At 39.6% G+C, this 23,481-nt stretch overlaps 1 protein-coding gene across 1 annotated transcript in view; it reads left to right on the top strand.

Annotated features, from left to right (window-relative positions):
• Positions 1 to 23,481, top strand: part of LOC127629553 (ADP-ribosylation factor-like protein 15) — a 232,246-nt gene that overhangs the window by 75,997 nt on the left and 132,768 nt on the right. Inside the window, exon 4 of the mRNA XM_052106648.1 lies at positions 18,889 to 19,097. Coding sequence (XP_051962608.1) covers positions 18,889 to 19,097 — 209 coding nt within the window. The remainder of the gene's footprint in view (positions 1 to 18,888; positions 19,098 to 23,481) is intronic.

Raw genomic sequence — 23,481 nt, 5'->3', positions numbered from 1 at the left:
GCTCCCTTTTCACAGTATAAAGGCCTTACAAATTATAGTTAGATTGATGTCCTTCATCTAAACTTTATCTGTGCATCTAAAAGGCTTAGCTTCCTGGTGATCAAAACTGTGTTTCACTCACTGAAACTCTGAAGTGCATTGGTTCCCATGACAACGAATTGTCACAGGAAGTGCTCACTCCAGATAGCACATGTGTTTCCTTCCGACGCCATTTTGTAAACAAACCAGCCTAGGTGGCTAAGCTAACCCAACTTAGCAGCCCCTTAGCTTAGGCTAAGCTAACTAATAGCTTCAACAGTTAGCTGCTAGCATAATTTACATGAAGCCTTTATCTACAGCTTGTGTGCATGCAGAGTGAAGTGATCTAAACCATTTTCCTTTAACCCCATTTCTGGTTTCTGAATTCTCACTTTCTCTTTCCTTAACTTTAATTCTTCTCATCTAATCTTCACCTGCACCTTTCAGGTGCATCCCTTACTGAACGCTGTTCAGCTAAATTTGCAGTTACTTTGTTAATTAAATCTAAAAACTTAATTACATGTAAACTGTTTAGATAGAGAATAATTTTATAGTTATTGGGAACTTTCAATGGCACGTTGACTAAACTTTATAGAGGGACAAACACATTGTGTGGTCTTGAACACGCTAACAGCTGTGACCAACTATAGAATGATGTCCAAAGCAAATCTAATTGTTGATCATAAGTGCTATTGATTATTCCCAATACAAGGTTATTCTGCTATTTTAATCACTTCTTCAAGTCTTTTTATTATTTTTACTAATAATAGAAGTCAGCTATTCATTTTACCATTTAACCCTCTTGGTCTAGTGTAGTTTATTTCCCCATAAAACTGCAAAAGTAACTAGACATACTTTTCTTCTCGATTTTGTGTTTATTTGCAACAAGTTGCTTAAATTTTATGAGCCAGCTACACTAGTAATCTAGACGATTTCTATGGCATAATTTTGAGACACAATCTAATAGGAAAGCTCTTTTCTTCCTCTTTCTTTCTCCTCTTCATGTGTTCAAAGATCAAGCCTGTTGTATGCTATCAGTAAGTGCTGATAAATAATTTGACCCAAAGAAACATCTTAAGTCATTTATTAAATCTAGGCTTACGCTCTTTTAGCAAAGCCACTCAGATCCACACAAATCTGAGCACCCTGCTATTTGCAGCTAAGATAGTAATAATCAGGAACACATTTCAATTGTTAACCACACCTAGCAAAACCTAGCTGTACATTATACACCTTGCTGTCTCACTTTGCCTTTAGCTCCAAATTCTGTTTGATCTTGCATTAGTCTCTTGCCCTTACTCTCACCAGAAGTGTGCCAAAATGTTGCAGATGCTCAGCCTAACTGCCCAGATGGCAGGCCAAAAGGACTGGCTAGGTGTTTTGAGGAACACCCTTTATCCATGGCTGCTGACGACCTTCAGCAACAGAACAAAAAGCAACTGGAAAACGAGGGAAAATAACTAATGACAGACGACTCAAACCAGAGGTATGAGCACAAATATCTGACTGAGGTTATCGCCCTGGCCCACAACCTCACAGGTTTGAAACAGGAGGTAAACAACCTCAAACGCCAGATCACTGAGTCTCCAAACGGAGCTGACACATGCTAAAAACCGCATAGACCAGCTAGAGATGGAGGCTCAGGACAGACACAAGGACCCTGGCAGAAGGGAGTCACAGGAGGTAATCCACAGACTTCAAACGGCTCTGACAGCTGCTAAACAACAAGAGCAGCTGGAAAAGACAGCCAGAGAGCACCTGGAAAAGGTACTCTTTCACAAAGATTCACTGTTAAAAACAGCAAATTCTGAACTCTTGGACAAAGATGCCAGAATCATGGCCTGTGAAGGTCAACTGAATGTGTCCAGAGCTGAAGTTAAAGTGCTGACTCAGCAGCTGGACAACACCAAAGATGAACTTGACATGGTCCAACGAGAACTGAGACACTCTTACCTGCTGCAAAAGGAACCACAGCAGGAGAGACATCTCACTCCCCCACTTGCAATCAGCAGAGAAACCTCCCCAGCCAAGCACAGATTTACAAAGGGGAGACAAACCCCACTGCTTAACACGCCATCGGACAGTTTCCTTAAAGCTTCTGCAGCCGCGGAAGGAAAAGGATTGATTCAGACGAATCTTGAAACGACACGTGTAGCGACACTCAAAGACCTCAACCGAATGGCCAGACATATCCCTGCATTTACACCAGAGCTTGCAGGAGACCACGACGCCCACGCTTACCTGCGAGACATTGACTTTCACCTGCAGTCTTTGATGAGTGTGAACCATCAAGATAGACTCCATCTGATCTGGATCACGCCCAGCCCAGAGTTGCGACGCTTTCTGGCTTGACAGCCAGAAAACATCCAGTCTAACTACCAGCAGCTGAAACAAGCCATCATAAGGGAATTCTCAGAGTCTAAAAACGGACTGATCGCTGCCCTAGACACCAAACAGGGTCGGCATGAAACTCCCTATGTTTACTACCACAGACTCAGACGAGCTTACTCGAGCTCGCAACAAACCTGGGATGGAGGAGGACACCAGCTTCAAGTGCCTTTTCCTCCGAAACCTCCATCCTATGGTAAATCACCATTTAGGCATTATGGCCTGCCCCCACACAATGCCTATCCAACAACTGCGTGATCTGACACAGAAGGCCTTTAACAAACACAAGGCCTCACCCAGCAAACACCACAGGACGTCCCACAGCAGTCTACAACAACATCCTCCTGTACACCTTTCAAACAGGTGCCAAACAGAGGCTGCACAAAGACAGCTAGAAACGCCTGTTACTGAGTTACAAGAGCTGCTAGCACTAGCAAAAGAGCTCCTGGAACAGAACTCCCCTGAGGAGTACTGGGAAGAACAAACCTCTGACTCTTGCCCAACACCACTCAGGCAAGCTCAAGTCAGCACTGCTACCAGAGCAGAGTAACACTGCAGACTTCAGACACCTGGTGACTAGGTGCCGAACCAAGGGCGAACGGCCACCTGCTGCCCTTTTGCTACCAGTACTAGGTCAGTCTGAAACTCTCTCCACACTACACAATGCCCATAACCACTCCCTGCAGCCACAAACAAGCACCTGCCTCAAACAAACTGACTTCATAATGACAGGTGACACACTGTCAAGGCACCTGCTGCCTCTGCACCTGCTGCAGAGACCTGGATGTGGCTACTGTCTACATCACCCACCGTGGAACAACCACCTGCTACAAAACCCTCATGATTCACCTGCCATCCGCCATTGTGATGATTGTCGTCCGATGATGTCTCCAACAGGGACACCACCTGGCGAAAAAGGGGACTGTAAGGTATGGCGGAGGATCAGTGGCCTTAACAGATTCACGAACAAACAAGAACTTAATGTTGAAAACTCCCTAATTACTGAAATAAGCCAACCATTCTCCACAAGCACAATAAATGTATTGACAAAGAGACAATGAACTATTGACAGAGAACCGCATGTGACATCCGCATGCTCACCACGTGCTTATCGTGTGGACAGGAAGGGGAAACTTTGAACGTAAAAATGTGTGTGTGTGTGTTTTTCAGTTAAACACAGAACTGCATATTGCTAATGAAATACATGTAATCCCTGTATGTTGTGTATTTCTGAGGTATATCAAACTCGTTAGAACTGTTTCAGTTGTGTGTTTTAAACTCTGAGGCCTCATATTTAATAGCCTCAGTGTATATTCCCTTTCTAAGTGTACTAAACACATGTTTCTTGGTATCAAATTAAACCTTACAATTTGTCCGAGCTGAATTCGAATATAAGATCTCTGTAGAATGATATTACGCTATGTTTTACTATCTTTTGAGTCATTCAGCCCAAAATCTCTTACTGTCATAAACCCGGTCATAAACACGCAAATTAGCCTTGACAAAGGAATCATTCTCCTGTCCCAATGGAAGGAGAATTTTACGACCTCCAAAAGAATGTGCAGAGATGGCCAACTCTCACTTACTGAGAAGGAGAAATGAACCCTTGTTAATCCTATATATATATTCTATATATCCATGTGATAAATATTGACATGTATCTAATGTGCCATCTCACATTTTCCCTTAAATGTGCTTGATCTATGTTTTCTTGCAAACTAATAGGTTAATGTTTCAGACTTTGCATACTATGGTTAACCAAAATCATATGTGTGGCATATTTGGTCTCTATAACTTGGTATTTTGAAGATTGAAATGACTGTGTACATGATATGTTGATAACAACAACATATTAGTATTACAAGTATATTTCCTATTTTCTTTCTTGCACATGCAATGGGCAATTTTACAACAAAGAGCAATAAACCAAATTCCCGCCTGGAACCCAAACCCTTCTCATTGGTCGAGCCAATGAGAGGTGGGACCTGTTTCCTGAGGGTATAAAATTGCTGCGCCCACTTCCTCGCTCCCTCTTATTCGCTTATCTGCTATCTCTTAGCCTCTCTTGCTTCCTGCCTCTCTTGCCTCTCTGGTCCTCTGAGCCTTGTGCTCTCTCACTCTCTCGCTGAATGATGCCAAACTAGAAGGCCCCAAGGACTCCCAAGCGTGTGCCAGGCTCCGGCCTTGTCTCTGACTCTCACTGGTTCTCTCTCATCAAGACAACATCATCAAAGATCAACTGGAGCCTCAACAAATTGCATCAGGACAGTTTAATTCAAATGGGACATGCAAGTATCAAACTTAGTCTCATTATTTGATACATTAAGTATCCTTAACCCCTTTCTAAAAAGGGCGTGTCAGAACTAATATGATGGTTTGCTCAGGCTGTTGATCTGCTGAACTTCAAACAATGCTATAACTTCTTGCCTTCCTGTATTCTGCTTCAGCCCTCTTTCCCTTGGTAAACTGTATGAATGTATGTATATGTATGTTAGAGTAGTTTAAATGTTTAGTCTAGTTAATAAAGTCTTGTTCATGTCACATGTAAAGTTGTCTGTGTCTCAAGCTCATATCTAAAGTCACTAATCATAGATTTTGACTACTTGCTCTTAATACTTAGTAAGAAAGACATTTCCCATGCCCGGAAATGTACCTTTCTATTAATTAATTAATTAATAACCAATATTGAGTGTTCACGGGATGAACCGAGTATTTGGTTGTAATGTTAATGTAGCTACATCAAGTTAACCCGATTAACTGATCCAAATATTCATAATTGATTATAACAAGTTATGATTGATTATTAATATTTCATAGAGCTGATTCGCTACCTAATGGTGGAAGAATATAGAGCTGATTCGCTACAATTGTCTTGTTATCTTGTTATCATATCTGTTTTGTTATTGGTTCCTGTTTATTAGTCTTGTTATCATGTTCATTATTTAAGTCTCGTCATTGGTTGTCTCATGTGGTTACCCATGTCCATACTTAAGCCCTCATGTTTGCCATTGTCTCTTGTCGTGTATTGATTATCTGTAGCTGTTTGTTTGTCAAGTTAAGACGTGTCAAGTCTTCATTCTAGTTAAGTTCTTGTCTTTGTTTTGTTTATAATTTTGGGTTCTTCACACTTCATCGTCGCGTCTGCTTTGTCATTGTTCCTGTTTTCTGCCAGCCTTGACATTACAGAATACACAGCCTACTATGAACCCAGCAGTAGGGCTTATGTGTCTCCGCCAGGGGAGTCATCTCCTTGAGGACTTTGTAATGGACTTTTGTGAGCTGTGGATTTTGGTGAGTTATTCCTCAAGGACTTATTTCATGCAGGCATAAATGAGCCGTTATACTCCTTGCTGCCCTGAGGCAGTATTCCTTGGATTCTGGCTCAGTATATAGACCAGCGTCACCAATTAGCGGACTGAGGTCCGGGTCTAGACCCTAGATTGATTCCATCCGGACCATAAGACATGACATCGGCCGACCCGTATCACCGTTACTGCAGTTAAAGTGATCAGCGCGACAAAACAACAGAGCTGTGTATAGCACAAGTGCTTGGGCGTAGATAGCACTGATCTCTCAGTGCTGTGTCCTTGAATATTTTTCTCTATTACAGAACACACTTCATTTAAACCCTTTCGCTCTCCACGCGCATTGCTAGATGTAGCGTCATGTGTAGATTTGCAGACACTGTTATTTTAACGACAGTAGGCTGTAGCAGAAAAATACAGTGAGCAGCAAAATAGATACTGGCATCTTTTGCTAAAACACACTGCAGAAAACAAGAATGAATCAAAATGAACTTCATGAGTCTGAAACAAATCAGACCATTCAGTTAAATCAGGTTTGTGACCGGACAACAAAACACATGACTGCTGTCATTCAGCTTCAAATGAAACCGCTGATTTTAAAATGTACTCGGTTGATGAACTAATTTAAATATTTTAATCTTTTTGTAGAATATTTCCCAAACCCCACTACTTTGGCTTTGTCTCTGGGTACCAAATGTCACAATCATTGCCTAATATTGAAGAGAATGTTTTGATTTTATGATTTGTTTTCTTTTAAAATGTACAATTGCTGCCAACTTGTACATTTATAATAACTGTTTCATAAAATTTATTAAGCATTCCTTGTCATTTCATAGCTACAATTTACTGACTACTGACACCATGTGAGATATTGTCTGAACAATGTAGAGACTGGACCTCTTGGAACTTTAATTGAATACCCCCGATATAGACTAAGCCCTTCTACTGAGTGTTTCGTTATTTACTGTGCATGTGGCTGATGAGGAACTTGGTCCTCCTACATTTACCACCACTGCCATGACCGCCACGCATCCACAATCAATGAGCCAGCTCCCACACCTGCGATAGTCCACGAGCTAGTGCCCATGCCTGCCATGTTCTGCAAGTCCGCGTCCACGCCTGCCACGGTCCATGAGCTTGTGCCCACGCCTTCCACGGACCACCAGCCAGCACGCATGGCTGCCACGATCCACGAGCCAGTGCCCATGGCTGCCACGGTCAACGAGTAAGTGGCTGAAGCCTCTGCTGTACCAGAAGTATCATTTGAAGCCTCAATCATCCCAGAGAGAGTGCCAAGCCATGTTGTGTCACTTGCCATGCCAAACCATGTTGTCTTGATGGCCATGTCCATGCCATGTCTCATTTGCTTTTTCATGCCATGCTTCTAAGTCCACCTCGTAATGCTATGCTACATTGACCTCACTGCCAGAGCCCCGGCCACCTTGACCTCGGAGCCCCCGGCTGTTTTGACCTCTTATCCCCCAGTCAAGCTATGGGTGTGTTTTGGTTCTTGTTTTTGTTCATGATTTTTATTTTATGTCTTATTTTGAAGTTTAGTTAATTGTTTCCTAGTTCCTGTTTTCTATCATGTGTCTTGTCATGTGATTTCCTGTTCCCATCATGTGATCCTAACATGTGAATATCTGGTTTTATGTGTCTTGTTCTTATTGGTGTTTTGTTATTGGTTCATGTTTATTTTTCTTGTTATCATTTTCATTAGATAAGTCTTATCATTGTTGTCTTTGTCATGTGGTTACCCATGTCCATGTATTTAAGTCCTCATGTTTTTCATTGTCTCTTGTGTATTGATTATCTGTAGCTGTTGTTTGTCAAGACATTTCAAATCAAGCTTCATTGATGTTGTAGTTAAGATCTTGTCTTTGTTTATAATAAACTGCACTTGGGTTCAGCACACTTCACCATTGTTCCTGTGCTCTGCCAGCCTCGACATTACAGCTGTAATTAAACATTAGGCAAAATCAAAGAGTACATTGCCAATGCTTTGAGACTATACTGTAGGCTACAGAACATACAGACAGTGTTTCGTTTTTACACACTTAACTTTTGTTTTAGTCATAGTTTTATTCTTTTGACAAGAATGTCCTTTAACATTAGTCTATATTTCATGTCATATTCATTAATTTTAGTCAGTTTATTAATTTCATTGATGATAATGTGCAAAGTGACAAAAACGAGTGATAAACTGTAACACCATACTTTAACCAAATATTGAATAATTTTGAAAAAATGTTGACAATATTAACACTGCGTACAGATATAAAACCAATGGAATACTGAAGTTTAAAATCTCAAAACAATTATTTTCTCTGGCTGCATTTCGGTCACTATATATACACAAGCTTGGTCTCTTGCATGGATTTGTTTTTTACACTGGTTCAAATGAAAGTGAGTGTTTTTTTGGCGACTTGAATAGATATGGAAGCTTGCCCATATCTTTCTCCCACCTGGCTCACCACTTCCGGTTAAAGTCTCCATTCTCCGCACATTAAATCTGCTCCTGTGTTTATGCGTGGGAAATGCGTTGTGTGTAATGAATAAGCACACTGTGCTCCACTCTATCAGTTTCTTTGCTAGGATGTGCAGTCAAGTCGAGCGTGTAACTCTTGGAAATGTATATATGCCGATTTAAGCAACAGGAAGTGGGGAAAACATTAGTGCAGTTTCAGGAAGGGCAAACAACGGATAATGCATTAATGACATTTTACATTTTTTAATAAAGGTAACGACTGCATCTAGGAATGACACAAAGACTGAAGGGCATCTTAAAAAAGACGCATCTTTAAAAAGACGTTCGACGTCAATATGTTTACTCTTTTAGAAAAATATATATACTCCGAAGTGAAATATATATACTCTGATACTCAGGGGCGTAGTCTGCACTGGCGTGCAGAAGAAGAGAAAAGCCGATGAAATGCGCCATATTTCCAACAGTGTACGTTATTTAAAGGTGAGTGGAACAGTTGTGGGTCTTACTCAGCTCGCTGAAACACAACCGCTTGGCTCCAAAGAAATTATCTGTCTGAACAGATGCATGCTTCTCTTCTTTTATACCTGTATGTCTGGGGGAGGGGCTTGCAAATTCTGTTCGCCAATTTTCATTAGCTTTTTCTCTAAGAGGTAACCGAGGCTCTCAAGAGAGACCCATAGTGTCACTATATCGACACAACGTTGAGTGAGTGACAGGGGGATCTGTGATTTTTGCATACATGTGTTGGATGTTTAAGTATGTGTGGATGAATATTGATTTTGCAATGAAAATGTTTGCACACAGTTTTTATACACAAATACTGCCCAATGTATTTAAGACTAAATTATTTTTTTAGGGTGACAGAGCCCTTCTCACCCTGTGTTTTTTCTGTAGATTTGATCCCATATCTGTGGGGTATTAGTGGGAAAAATTATTGCAGTATTTCAAAGTGAACTAGGTATGGCTGACAGCCCCTGATCCCTCCATAGAACTTGTGCTGCGGAAGACTATAATATCCCTTTAGGCCTAGAGATTTCCTCTACCAAAAATACTGTTGTAGAGCTGGGTGACAAGTGGTTTAAGGAGCGGAAAAGGCAATTGACGGTGCAGAGGAGGCTGACTCACATCTACTATAACTGTGTGTTTCCATTTGTAAATTGAATAATGCATTTTGAACACCCTTTCCCATGTGTCCTTAAAGTGTCAAGCCCTCCCTTTCAATGCAACAAGAACTATATTCTTACTCCATAACTGATGTGCCCCAGGCACAGCAACCCTCCGGTTGTAGTAAGCGTACAGTATCTCACAGGCACTCATGCCATGTCGTTAATGTATATTTTAGGAGCCCAGTTAAGAAATATGAAATGTTCATTCTGTTCTTGACTGCTGTACTTACTTAGACTTACTATGTATAGCGTTGTCTTTTGTGGCAAGACCAAGAGCCCTCATTAAGCCATCATCATAATCTTATTCCTAAAACGAAATTATTTGTTTGCAGCAGACGCATAACAAACCAATAGCTTATTAGCAGTAGCTTAAATGATGATGGAAAAGGCTCAGGTTTTTTGTGTTAGATAAGCTACATATTAAATACAAGAGGTATGACATAGTAGGACCTAATAAACATAATAGTCCTCCTGTGAAGTTCTAGAAAGTTGGAATTGCAATATGAGGTGCGTTCAAGTGATTTTGGTTGGATAAAAATGGATGCACTGGGCAATGTCATATTTCTTTCTCTCTTTTTTATTTAAGGAAACTTGTGCAACAAAACAAAGAAGAAAAAATTTAAGAATTTTTGCGTCCGATCATGCTGTTTTTCTATATAAACGTGCTAGGCAGATGACTTTGACCGTTGCGCAGAGCGTCTTACTGTTTTTTCTGTGGTAGCATGTTTTTAACCCTTAAATGGATGGAAATATCAACAAACACTCACACATTATAGATTTTAGAGACCCGGCACTTATATCTATCACAAAGGGATCTACAAAATGCCCAGATAGTGTCAGATTACACATAAGTATTTTATCAGGCTTTTATTTAGTTTAAATAGATGCACAACTTACATAATTTCAGTAGAACACCCAAATGACAATAGTCATATCATACTGTTCATGTGTTTTACTTGCTATAGTTTACTTCCCCAGTGCAAAAAAAAGTAGCAATGCAAAATTTAAATCAAGCCAGTCACTGAAACAACAGTGCCATCTTTTGTAAGAAATAACATGTATAATATGTATGTGTACACCCATATTGAAAACTGATAATTAAAATTGAAAATGAACATGATATAGTATTTATTTGTTTGAAAATATTACTCATTTCTCTTGTAATAAACAAATAATTAGATATCCTGTGATATTAAAATTATATATTATTTGTAAAGGGAACAATAGAAAGGAGGAGGCGAGAACCGGCTTGACAATGTAAATAATAGTTTAATGAAGAAATAAACCAAAAGACACAAACACACACATTGGACAGACAGCTGCCCATAAACATTCTCTCTCTCTCTGTTGCACCACCATCCGCAGTCGGCCTTTATCCCTCTTGGAGGCTTGATTAGCCTGATAAGGAACCGGGTGTGTAAAATCACGACCCGGCCCTGCCCTCCGGCCCTGTCACATTCCTCCCTCATTCTCTCAGACCAGGGAGCTCCCGGCACGATGTACACCCCCCCCCCCCTCCCTGGGGGAGGGCGTGCCTTATGCCCCGCCTTCCTGAATCTGGGAGGGGACAGGTGGAGGGAAACAATAATGAAAAATAGGGGGTATTCCCTGTAACAGTGCAGTACTCCCCCAACAAAAAAACACTGTAAAATTGACAGTGGGAGAGAGAGAGAGCTTGGTCCTCGGCCAATCCTCCACCCTCTAACTAATGACAGCCGGATCAGAGGCAGTCCTCCAGCCCCTGGTGGACGGAATGCCCCGTCGCATTCTCGGGGAACAGAAGGGGTTTCCCATGGCAGCTGTTCTCCCGCTCCAGACGGTCGGCAGTGAGCCCCTTCCCGCTCACGGTTGGCGGTGTGTAAAATCATGACCCGCCCTCCGCCCTGTCACAATATGAAATAATCATAAAAATATAATTTATGGAAGTGCAAAGAAAAATAAATAAATTAATGACACTCTTACATAACTAGGGTCTTTAAATACCCTTTAAACTTTTGGTACACAAACCATTATAATTATTATTTAAATTTTTTTTGTTGCAATTTTTACACTGTTTATAAGAGAGAGATTGAGGAATACTAAAGTGGTGTCCCTTTAGAGGTGGTTTATCTATTTATTTAGTTTTCTTGTGTTGTCAGATAGATACCACAATAATAGTTTTGAGATTTTGATGAAAGAAAATCCAAAGTTTTCCATTAGTAATTACAACATTATGGTGTTGTTCTTCATGTGCGCTCATCTCATGAATGCAATCATTCCGACTTGACTTGAAGGCAGCATGAGAATGAACAAATATTGAGCTAAAAAATGGTGCTGTATAAACTGTGGAATAGGCTTGACAGGATGGATGAATCTGAATGTGAGAAAGTTCTGAATGTGAACTGTGAGCATTTGCCCTAGTGACATATCGGCAGTTTGTCACACAGCTTGCAGTGTAAATGCTGTGATGAATTGTGTTGTCCTGCTGAGGTTAACAAACTGCTTCCCTCATCCATGTAATAATCCACCCGGATGGCAAGAGGCAATCCGCTTCTGTTACCCTTTTGACACAAAGGCCAGTGATGACTTGTTTGTCCAGTAGGTGAGAGGCATGACTGGCACAGTGAAGAGGCATCTGTTAATAGTGTCTGTGAATTTGCCCTCTCCAGTGACAATAACGTCAAAGAACATTATGTGTGATGATAGCCCTTGCTGTGAATGTCAGACAATCTTATTCATTTCCTTACCATTTTATTTTTAGGCATGAAATAAACTTGTGTCCTGATTTCTTTTATTTTTTTCTAATCTCTTAATGTCAAATGACCGAATCAGTATGCATTTTTGAGTGTGCGAGCAGTTATAATAACAACCATCTGTGATGTCTTACTGCTTCAGTATATTACAGTCAGGTGACAGAGCACCTGGATTTGGAAAGAATACATTTTTTGAAAACATTTAGATAAAAAAGCTTTCCTTTCTGTTAGTCATTTCTTTTTGTGAATAGAAAGAAAAACAAAATGCCATATTTCTAATGAGTCGACCTTTATTAAGCTCAGACGGGGTAGGCAGCCAGCAGTGGTTTGATGTTTTTAAAGCCATTATCCACAAGAAATCTCTGCGTAATAGACTTTTTTCCTGTCCTTTCAGTTATTTTCTTTATCTTAATTCCTTCATCCAAAAATAGATTAGATATCAATCCAATGGCAAATTCTAAGTTGGGAATTTATTGTTTCCTCAAGAACATACTGTACACACATGTTATAGGGAATTAACTGTCCAGAAATTGTTTTGGATGCAGTGTCTGAATGAGTTTTATACATGATTGTGACAGGGTGGAGGATGGGGCCGGGTCATGATTTTACACACATTGGCCTCTTATCAGGCTAATTAAGCTTCAGAGAGGGATAAAGGCCGACTGCGGACTGTGGTGTGACATTTACGGGCAGCTGTCCGGTCTATGTCTATGTTTGTGTCTTTTGATTATTTCTTCATTAAACTATTATTTATATTGTCAAGATGGTTCTCGCCTCCTTTCCATTGAATTGCTTTACAATGATACATTGCTTCATTTTGCCCCTGGATTATGAGGTTAAGAACCTGCAAGAAAACCACAAGATACTCTATTTTTCTCATTGAAATAATTTATTTTTCATTACAAATTTTATTAGCAGCATAGCAATTTTTAAAACATTTGAATTGAACAAAATTACACGAGTTTCAAATCTTCTTAGTTGAAAAACAATGTATATAAAAAAATAAGTGCTCCATAATCCATATTATCCCAAATATTCCAAAAAGCATCTTGCATGCTTCAATAAATGCATGGAAATCTGACCTTTGGTACATATTAATTCACATGGTCAATACCATAAATATGCATCTTCATTTTGCATTATTTTTATGTTTTACATTTTTCAAAACCCTACAACCTTTTTAATTTCCAGGATTAATTTAGATTTTGAATCCCAGATTGTAAGTGTGGTCTCAGACTCACTGGACCTCACTGTGTATGCAAACGACTGGAATCCTTAGTTAGTCTGTAGAGTCTGGTTCCTGTTAGGGCAGTTCAAAGAATGCTGCACTCACTGGGGTTCAATTCAAAAAGTAAAACTCAGATTAGCACCATGTTTTTGTTCTTCTGAAGGTACAGTGTAAATATAGAACGAGGACCAACACAGATCAGCAATGGGAAATTAGTCTTTTCAGCAGACCAAGACAAAGAGCAACAACACAATATCAAGGCCTTGCCTCATGTGCATAATGGAAAACAAATGGCCTGCTGCTCAATGGTTCTTTATAACGGCCATAATTATTTCTATTCATGGGTGCTTGAGAGACAGAGGCTTCACTAGGGACATACATAGACCAGAAGCCTGAAGTTTTAATAGAGAAATTTCAAATTCTAATATGACATAATAAAGTTGGTAAATCAATGTACTCAAGTAGGTGTAACTAAAGTTAATTAGGGTTGTCAGACTCCATTTAATCATGTTTAATTTAATCTCTTGACATTCTGCCTCTTTTTGAGCATGAGCTTGAAAATGACATACTTAAATTAAAACTTTTCCAGTTCTTGAACTTTGGTCTACAAACACAAACTTGTGCTTGTTTGAAAGTAGACACTTAGACATTTGTTATTCAAGAGTAAAAATGTATCATTGTAGAATAAAACATTTGTTAAGAAAATATTTTGAATTCAGAAATGATTAGTTCACCTTGTCCAAGTCATTCATTCTTTTGTCATGTGACAGCCGTATACGCTATGCATTGCTCAAACAGGAAACAGAAATTATTAGTTCACCTCTCGAGTCTTCTTGTCCGAGTCATTCGTTCTGTCACGTGATAGCCGTAAACACTATGCAGTGCAAAAAGAATGAACGATTCAGACAAGAAGATTCTAGAGGTGAACTAATCTTTCTGTTTCTTATAATTTGTCCTTGGCTGCATTGTCATTTTTTCTTAATGGGCCTATATTCAAAGTTTGTGTAAGTCGAGGTTGGGGAGATTTGGCTAGTGAAAATGTAAGATTTTAATTTAATTCTGCTCAAATGAATGAAATGAATTGAATAAAGATTTGTTCATTTTGCCAAACAAGACTCAAAGATCCAAGTCAGTAAATTGATCCGATCTTCCCATCACTAGACACTGTTGCACTTTTAATTTAGTATTACTGCTCATGGAGCTAAACATCATCCTAAAAATGACTCCAGTCTAACAGAATATTTTTTAAAAATAACAATATACCTGAACATTAAACGTTAATAAATCTTCTCCCATTCTCATCTATAACATCAAGAATCAGAACATCAGAAATGTTTAATGAGGCTTGCGTTTTCACTCTGGCTATTCTTCAGTAGTTTGAAGATTATAAGTGATAACTGGATGAGCAGGAAGGATCATAACCGAATTGCTCTAAAGATTAAAATCTCAAATATTTTCCATCTCTATAATAAATACTCCATGTTGAAGTAGACTTGGATGTCCTTTTTTCCAATTTTAAGAAATGTATTAGGTTTAAATCATGACAACTCTGAAATATTTAGCATGTTAATGTTGCTTTGACATATTGATAGAATTTTTATCTTGGTGTACTAGATCTGCTGCTACGCTGCTGCTGCAGAAAAAGTGTGAAGCCTTGCTACTGGTAGAATATACACTCACATACTGTGTTAAGCATGTGGACATGCTACTGCTGCTTCACAATTGGACAAACACAAGACATACTGCATCGGGCATGTGGGACATGCTGCTGCAAAATTAGACATAAATACAATCCCCATGTAGCAGATCTAGACACGTGCGGATGAGGAGGATTAGTAAAACAGATTATGCAAGTTGATTGGCTACACAATAACATATCTAAGGACCTGTCAGTTTACACCATGCTAGCTGATTGGCTTAATATATTACATGTGATGGATAAAAGCATCTGCCAAATGCATAATTGTAAATGTAAATGTGAGTGCGCCAATTGGCTAACAAATAAGTTTAAAGAACCAATCAGCTTGCACCATGTAGCGTTTCATGCCTGAACGTCAGTCATTTGATCCAGTTCTGAGACACGACTACGTAAATATCACAAAATGTCAAATATTGCAGCCAGTATTGAAAAATATAAAATAGCATGCATATACACTCACTGAGCACTTTATTAGGAACACCTGTAAACCTATTTATTCATGTGATAATCTAATCAGCCAATCGTGTTGCAGCAGTGTAATGCATGTTTAATTTGTTTACATTCTCAATTGAAGAAGCAAATGCGTTTACACGCTATATGTTGGTTACACTCTTATTGTCATTTATGAACACACCGATACCACTGCAAAGATGAGTGTATAAAAGTGTTAATGTGTAGAATATAGACAATAGAATGATGATAGGCTTTCTTTAGGCAGATGTGTGAATGGCTTTCTCTGCAGATGGCACATGAGTGAATAGGCAGTTGAGAGAATTTGAGTAGATTTTATTCCATTTGTAGACTAATTATCTTTGCAGAACTCCACAGATTTCCACAGAAATTAAACATTATTCACTGATTCCCAGAATTCTACACATCCCTGGCCATTGCATGTTTAATTAAATATTTGATTACCCAATTTCATAACCAAGAAGAGTTTAGTACTTGCAGATCTATTTAACACATTTTGCCACGTTTAAATTCATGCTACAGAATTCAACAGATTTTGCCCCAGTTTTTGAATAACGTGAACAGACTACATCTAGGCATGCAAATAACAGAGATGATATTTTGAAGACACTTTATCTAGATTTACACTATCCAGTCAGTTTGCATTTAACTCGTGGTTATTCCAAGTGTAACAAAGTTATCGGAAACAGTAAATTAAGCACTGTAATGGTGACACATCTGGAATGTGGAAGACATAGAAACCCTGTTTATTCTGTGATCCAATGAGGTAACAATGACATGCCCATTTGTGCTTGAGCTAAATGAAGATGAGAGACTAGTGGACGACTCACTTTGTAAGTATGTGTGTCTTCTTCACAGATAACTTACACGTAAGGGATAATCTACAGTCAATCAGTCTTAATTGTAAAAATAAACCTGACAGCGTGATCTTCCTTCAACCTAAATGGATTTGATTTTTGATAGTAGTCGGCTGACCGTACATTATCCTACTTATTACAGCTTTTTACCAAATAAACAAACAGACATGAAATAAGGATTTTGAGTTAAAATTTCTTTGTTAAGTGAGAAGAGACAGCAGAGTGTTAAACTAGCAGAGCTTAGTAGGATATTGTTTCTGGATTGACAACAATCAATCCAGAATGCAACAGTTGACCAATCAGGATCAAGTATTCCAAAGAGCCTTGTAATGAAAACAAACAACTATGGTGGCAGAGTGAAGATATGCTCATCGATTTCTAACATTAAAAAATAACAATTCGTGGGCTATATACCGGTGTTGCTTGAGCTAAATATTTGATTTAACAATTTACAGGACTGGAGGTAGCTCAAAATATTGTGTAATTCCTAAAATAATACATGTGTTTACTCTATGTAAATCCTCTGAGGTGAGAGTGGTGACTAAAGGCTGTCTGCGGCTGTGGTTAGCAGGTATGGAGTAAGCCTGTCTCTCTCTTCTTCTCAATTAAAGCCCCAATATACTTCCGGAAAAGTTCTTCTTCATTCTACGTTCAGGGGTAAAAAGAAGACCTAAACAGCCAACGTTTTACAGTTTGCAAACATTCATGCACTGGCCACACCGCTGTGGGAGGCATTTAGAAGTACATTTAAAGATGAGGACACTCAGTAAAACCTTAACTTATGTGACTTTAAAATGGGTTATCAATTAATTTATGCCTCATTTGATGACTGGAATTCACATGAGGTCAGTAAAAGTAGTTGTTTTAAAGACTCAGTGATGATTTAAATTAATGCTTATGCTGTAGAATATGTTTAATTTCTTTTCATTCTCAATTCATGAAGCAAATGCACTTACATGCTATACACGGCCATAATATGCACCGGCAACACTCTGTTATAGTAATTTGTTAAAGCCCCGTGAATGACTTTTGCTGCAGAAGGCATATGAGTGACTGGGCAGTTGAGAGAATCTGAGTAGATTTGATTCCTTTTGTAGACTAATTAAACAAAAGCACGTGACATGGTCTTGGAAAATGTCTCTACATGAAGATGTTGGTAATTTGCATCATTTCGCTTATAACCCTATAGGCTATGAAATATAGTTTAAACTTTTATGGCCATGTATCACATTTCTGTATGAGAAGAGATGTGGAATACATTTAAACTATAATGCTTTGAATGCTCATATTAACACTATTTGCTGTATTTTTTATTTTATTTTCTCCCGTTTTCTCCCCAATTTTCGCATGCCTAATCCCCAATGCGATCTAAGTTGCCTATGCGTCTATCACGTGGCTTGAGCACTCACGTTATTCTCCTCAGCATCCTCAAACAACATACCGAGAGCAAAACCACATTATAGTGACCACAAGGAGGTTAACCCAATGTGACTACCCAACCAAGCAACTGGGCCTATTGGTTGCTTAGGTAGCCAGCGTACCTGTCAGCAACTTTACTTGCTGAGCTACCCAGGCCCCCCACTATTTACTGTATTAAACCAAGCCAAATAAAAAAAAAATTGTTTTCTCTTTAAATGTGTCTATGTTGCCACTTAGGCTACAATTATACAGCAACAAGCATATGTCATGTATCTATTACTATTCATTTTTGTTGGGCTATTATTTTTAATTGTCACATTATTTACATATAATTTACTTACAGTAAGCACCACAGGTGTCATGATAACACAGATGTGTGCCTTTAAATGAACAGAAGCGTTCACTAAAACCAGTTCACTAACAGACCATTACATTTTTTTATTTCAAGTCATTTGAAGTTCAATTTGATTCTGACGTGACCAGAAGAGGTGTTGTTCCCGTCGGTTAGTTTTTTACTCAGAAATGAGTCTGCCCGCTTCCACCAGTTCACTCTGTTCACGTCAGTTTGTGGATATGCTGCGAGCATAATAGGCGGGATGGGTATTATCGCATTGAAGAATGAATGACAGGGTAATGACCAATCAAATCAAAGTGGAGACATTGCCTCCTCTCATGTGACTTTTTGCCTATATTCTACGGCTACCACACTCACGCTGAGTAACTCCAGGGAGGCAAGAGAGTTGATGCCTCCTGAAACTTTACCACCGGTGTCACTATTGGTCAGTGTAATTTTAGAAATATGACTGCTATACACATTATTTGAGCTCACATTTCATAATATTTAATTTAAATATGTACAGTCGATTATTTTTCTCATAGGACATTTTTGAGAAGGCACTACCTCCTCTGAGAAAATGTCACTGCCTGACATTCATGAAAACATCTCGTTTCATGTTCCAAAAAAGAAAGTCTAATGAGAAAGGTCAGAACATTGGCAGGATTATCATGTTTTGGGTGAACTATTCCTTTTCCTAAAAAAGGTGCAAACAGTATATTGTTTATTATTTACATGAATAGTAACTCAAATGGGATGGTAATATTATTTCCCTTTCTGTAGGATCCGAGACCATCAAGAAGTACTGGAGCCGATATTACCAAGGATCCCAAGGTGTGGTGTTTGTCCTCAATAGTGCTACGTCAGATGAGGAGATGGAGCTGTCCCGATCTGAGCTCCACTTGGCCCTGCAACATCCTCAGCTCTGTGCCCTTCCTTTCCTCATTCTCGCCAATCACCAGGATTCACCGGCTGCCCGCTATTTACCGGAGGTATGGTAACTTTCCACAATAAATATAGCTCTAAAGGCCATGCCTGGCCCTTAACACCCATCCTTCTCTGTGATCCACTGCTGTTGAGGATTGCTGGCCTCCGTATGTACACACTCTTTGAAGTGTTTGGACGATGGGAAGTGTGCATTTTGGATGGCGTCCTGTTGCCATGCATTGAGAGCTGTTGTTTATTGGTCAGACTTGGGAGATGACTGACCAGGATTCCAACGCAGTTGGAATAGGATGTTGTGGGGAGCTCCCCCTCCCAACAGTATCCCAGAGCCAGAGCTGACCATATAAACATGCTGTGACGTGGGCTGCCTGACTAATAGTCTCTTTCCACATGCTGAGAAAGTCTGGTAGAGGTTGTTCTCCATAAGAAGTATGACTGAGCTACAGCAGGCACTTTAAGTTTTCTAAGTATGTATTAAATCCAGAGACAGATGTAAGTATGACAATCTGGCTCTCTGAGTTACGCATTAAAGACAGGAAATCATCAATCTATGTTCATACCATGCATACATACACTATAAAGGTTACAAACAGTAGGTTACATGCAGGTTACAAAGGTTACATGCATTTAATCTTGTTATAATTAATCTTGAGTTTGTAGTGGTCTCTTAGTGACCTTATGAAACTTTGACCAAATCGAGGCTTAAAGGTTCTTGACTACGCCACCTGGTGCCTCTCACACCAAGATATACTTCCCTGCTAAATACCTAATCTGAGGCAAGCAGGTTCATAGAAATACACCCAAGATAGACTAGACATAGACGTGCTTCCAAAAAATAACAATACTTTATTAATCAAATATATAATTAAAAGAGCCACACAGTCATGATAGCGCACGGTAGGTGCAAACAAAAAGGCTTGGCCTAAAGGAAGAGACCAAGACTGGTATTGGCTGCTACCAGAGACAATATAATTGACCATACACAACAAGGCAATACTGACTCACTGTCAAGGTAGGCTACCGGTCCGGGATAAACGTGAAGTTCACCAACCGTGCTCTGAACTCTGGTGCCTACAAATCAAATACATATACACACCAAGCGCACACACACACACACACATAGGCACCGCCACTACAAGCAAGTGATTCAATCAATACTGTGAGGTGCGGTTTACCACTACAATACGCGGTGCAGTGCGCAAAGACGGACCCAGGAACCTCTCCTGTGAGCAGCTACCCTAGTACTCTAGAGGAGAGAGACAGGGACGAAAAGGTTGTTATCTCTAGCAAGGTGGATAGAAGATACAGCTGGACAAAATCTTAACAGGACTATGTAAAATACTGGAACAGCCAATACCACTTCAGTCAGGCGAGGCACTAGGCAAAGGCCACGGCAACATAACCAAACAAAAGAAAATATAAAAGAAAGGCAAAACTATCGATATTGATAAGGAGAAACAGCCCTTGCACCGGTCTTCACAATCCTACATAACAGTTGTTACACACAGCATATTCATTAAATACATTTCTATTAAGAGTTAACGATTAACACATACACTACGTCAGGACACACAATCAGACTCATTTTACATGTGTTCAAGGCTATTGGTCCGAACACACTGCTTCTACCCGTAAAACAAACATTTACCTTTTAGATGTTGCGTCGTAATCGCGATACAGCTACCCGGCGGGTGCCTTGCCCAAGACCTATGTGCAAATGTGCTCGTTAAAATGCATATCATGTTCCATCAATGACACCCACATCATGACTCAAAATAAAATGCACAAAAATACCTTCGGTAGTACACAGCATGACTACCCGGAAGCGTCTGGCAATCGATCGGACACCTATTTTCCAATAGCCTAGTATTAGATAAACAATACTAAATGCTCAGCTTGTTACATCATATAAACATTTACACATACCTTGGTTGCACAAGGGAACCACGTATCGAAACAGTACAAGATTGTAGACTTTATCTGGACACCAGGGAATCTCTCTTAGCCCGTTGTAAAAACGGTTTTATAGAAACTGGCCTAGCTGCAAATGAATTGTTAGCCACTCAGCGGCTAGCTGAGCACAGTGACGTCAGGGGGCTACCGTAGCTGCAGAGGGACAAACTTCACCCAGACAGTGTCTACTCTGCGGTTACATCTATATATATATATATATATATATATATATATATATATATATATATATATATATATATGCAATATCACACAAGCAAGAGTGCGATATGGCCCTACATCTGCATTGCTGTTCAATGAACAAGTAAAAAATTTTAAATTAGGAAAAATTGAGAACAGTCATAAAAAACACTATGGAACTACTTTCTTACGCAATGGATCAGAATCTGCCGTTTCTGGTTCAAACCAAATGATGCGTCCAAGCCTCCATTAGTAATTAAATAATGTAACTTAAGAAATAGTATCACGGCTCGTGCTGTTTCGAACAAGTTATTGGATAAACAAGGATTGATGTGTGTGTGAGTGAGAGTGTGAGAGTGTGAGAGTGAGTGAGTGAGTGAGTGAGTGAGTGTGAGAGAGACAGGGCATGTGCGATCACCTGTTACCACTCCCAAGCAGAGATGCTGTCAGCTTTGTGAAGGTCAGCTTTCTCAGTGGAAAAATAGCGTCCAAGCAGGTGTATTTCTCCCTATTTTCAGTAGCTGGTTTGCAAGAGTCTTTGACTATAGAAAATGCAATGTCCTCCACCATTTTAAACAGCACACATTGTGTAATTAATCAGTCTGTTGTTTCTGTCAGCTGTGATGAGCCGTAATGCTGAAGTTGTTAGTTTAAAGCAGTTTAAAGCTATTGCCTCACTTTAGTAGTGTAGTAAGCGATCACGAAGAGCTGTTGGATGTAAATGGCTGATGCGGATTCACTTCTTGTCACCTAACTTGCTCATATTTCACACAAAAATGATCTTTTGTCACCACCTGCTGGCTAACATATGTAATGTCAAAAAAAAAAGACAAACAGAAGCTCTTAACATATCTGCACAGCTCTTACACTTTAAGTTAGAACAGAACGAACACAAGCGGAGTGATACACACAGTGAAGCATCGGAGTGCTGAGACCATCAGTGCTCATGGAACGTCTCTCATCCAAACAGATTCGAGGACCAGAACTAACCAATAAGCCACAACATTAAAACCACCTGCCTAATAGTAGCCCCCCCAAGCCCCCCTGCTGACAAAACAGCACCAACCAGCATCTTAGAATGGATGCTATTCTTCTCACCACCATTGTACAGATTGGTTATTTGAGTTACAGTAGACTTTGTCATTTCGAACCATATTTTTTGGCAGCACAAGGTGAACCTACACAATATTAGGCAGGTGGTTTTAATGTTGTGACTGATCTGTGTATATACAGTGCATTCACAAAGTATTCAGAGCCCTTCATTTTTTCACATTTTGTTATGTTGAAAATGCTTTAAAGTATTTTTTTTTACATCAACCTACTCTACATATCCCATAACGACAAAGCAAAAAACTTAATTTGTATATCTTTGCGATTTTATTAAAAAGAAAGAACTGAAATATCACATTGACATAAGTACTCAGACCTTTAACTCCTTAACACTTTTTGCAGTGATTGCAGCCACTAGTCTTTTGGGGTATTATGCATTAGGCTTTGCACACCTTGATTTGGGGATTTTCTGCCATTTTCTCTGCAGATCCTCTCATGCTCTGTCAGGTTGGATCGGGACCGTCGGTTGACAGTCATTTTCAGGTCTCTCCAGAGATGTTGGGTTCAAGTCTGGGCTTTGGCTGGGCCACTCAAGACATTCACAGAGTTGTCCCTAAGACACTCTTGTGTTGTATTGGCTGTGTGTTTAGGATCATTGTCCTTCTAGAAGTTGAACCTGCAGCCCAGTCTGAGATCCTGAGTGCTCTGGACCATGTTTTCATTAAGGATATCTGTATTTTGCTGCATACAACTTTCCTTCAACCCTGACCAGTCCCCCAGTCCCTGCTGCTGAAAAATACCACCACCATGCTTCACCGTTGAGATGGTATTGCACAGGTGATGAGTGGTGCCTGTTTTCCTCCAGACATGATGCTAGGAACTGAGGCCAAACTGTTCAATCTTTGATTCATCAGACCAGAGAATCTTGTTTCTAACAGAGTGTGAGTCCTTTAGGTGCTTTTGTTTGTGTTTTGATCTGAGGAAAGGATTCCGTCTAGCCACTCTGCCATAAAGCCCAGATCGGTGGAGTGTTGCGGTGATGGTTGTCCTTCTGCAAGTTTCTCCCATCTCCACGCATGATCTCTGGAGCTCAACCATAGTGAGCATTGGGTTCTTGGTCACCTCTCTAACCAAGGCCCTTCTCCCTCTATTGCTTAGTTTGGCTTTTTTGTTTTATTGACAAAGTGCTTCATAGGCCCTATTTACACATTGCATCAACATGCATTTGTG

The sequence above is a fragment of the Xyrauchen texanus genome, chromosome 3, assembly GCF_025860055.1.
Source record: "Xyrauchen texanus isolate HMW12.3.18 chromosome 3, RBS_HiC_50CHRs, whole genome shotgun sequence".
NCBI lineage: Eukaryota > Metazoa > Chordata > Actinopteri > Cypriniformes > Catostomidae > Xyrauchen > Xyrauchen texanus.
Note: the sequence above shows the minus strand (reverse complement) of the source record. Positions and strands in the feature narration are given on the sequence as shown.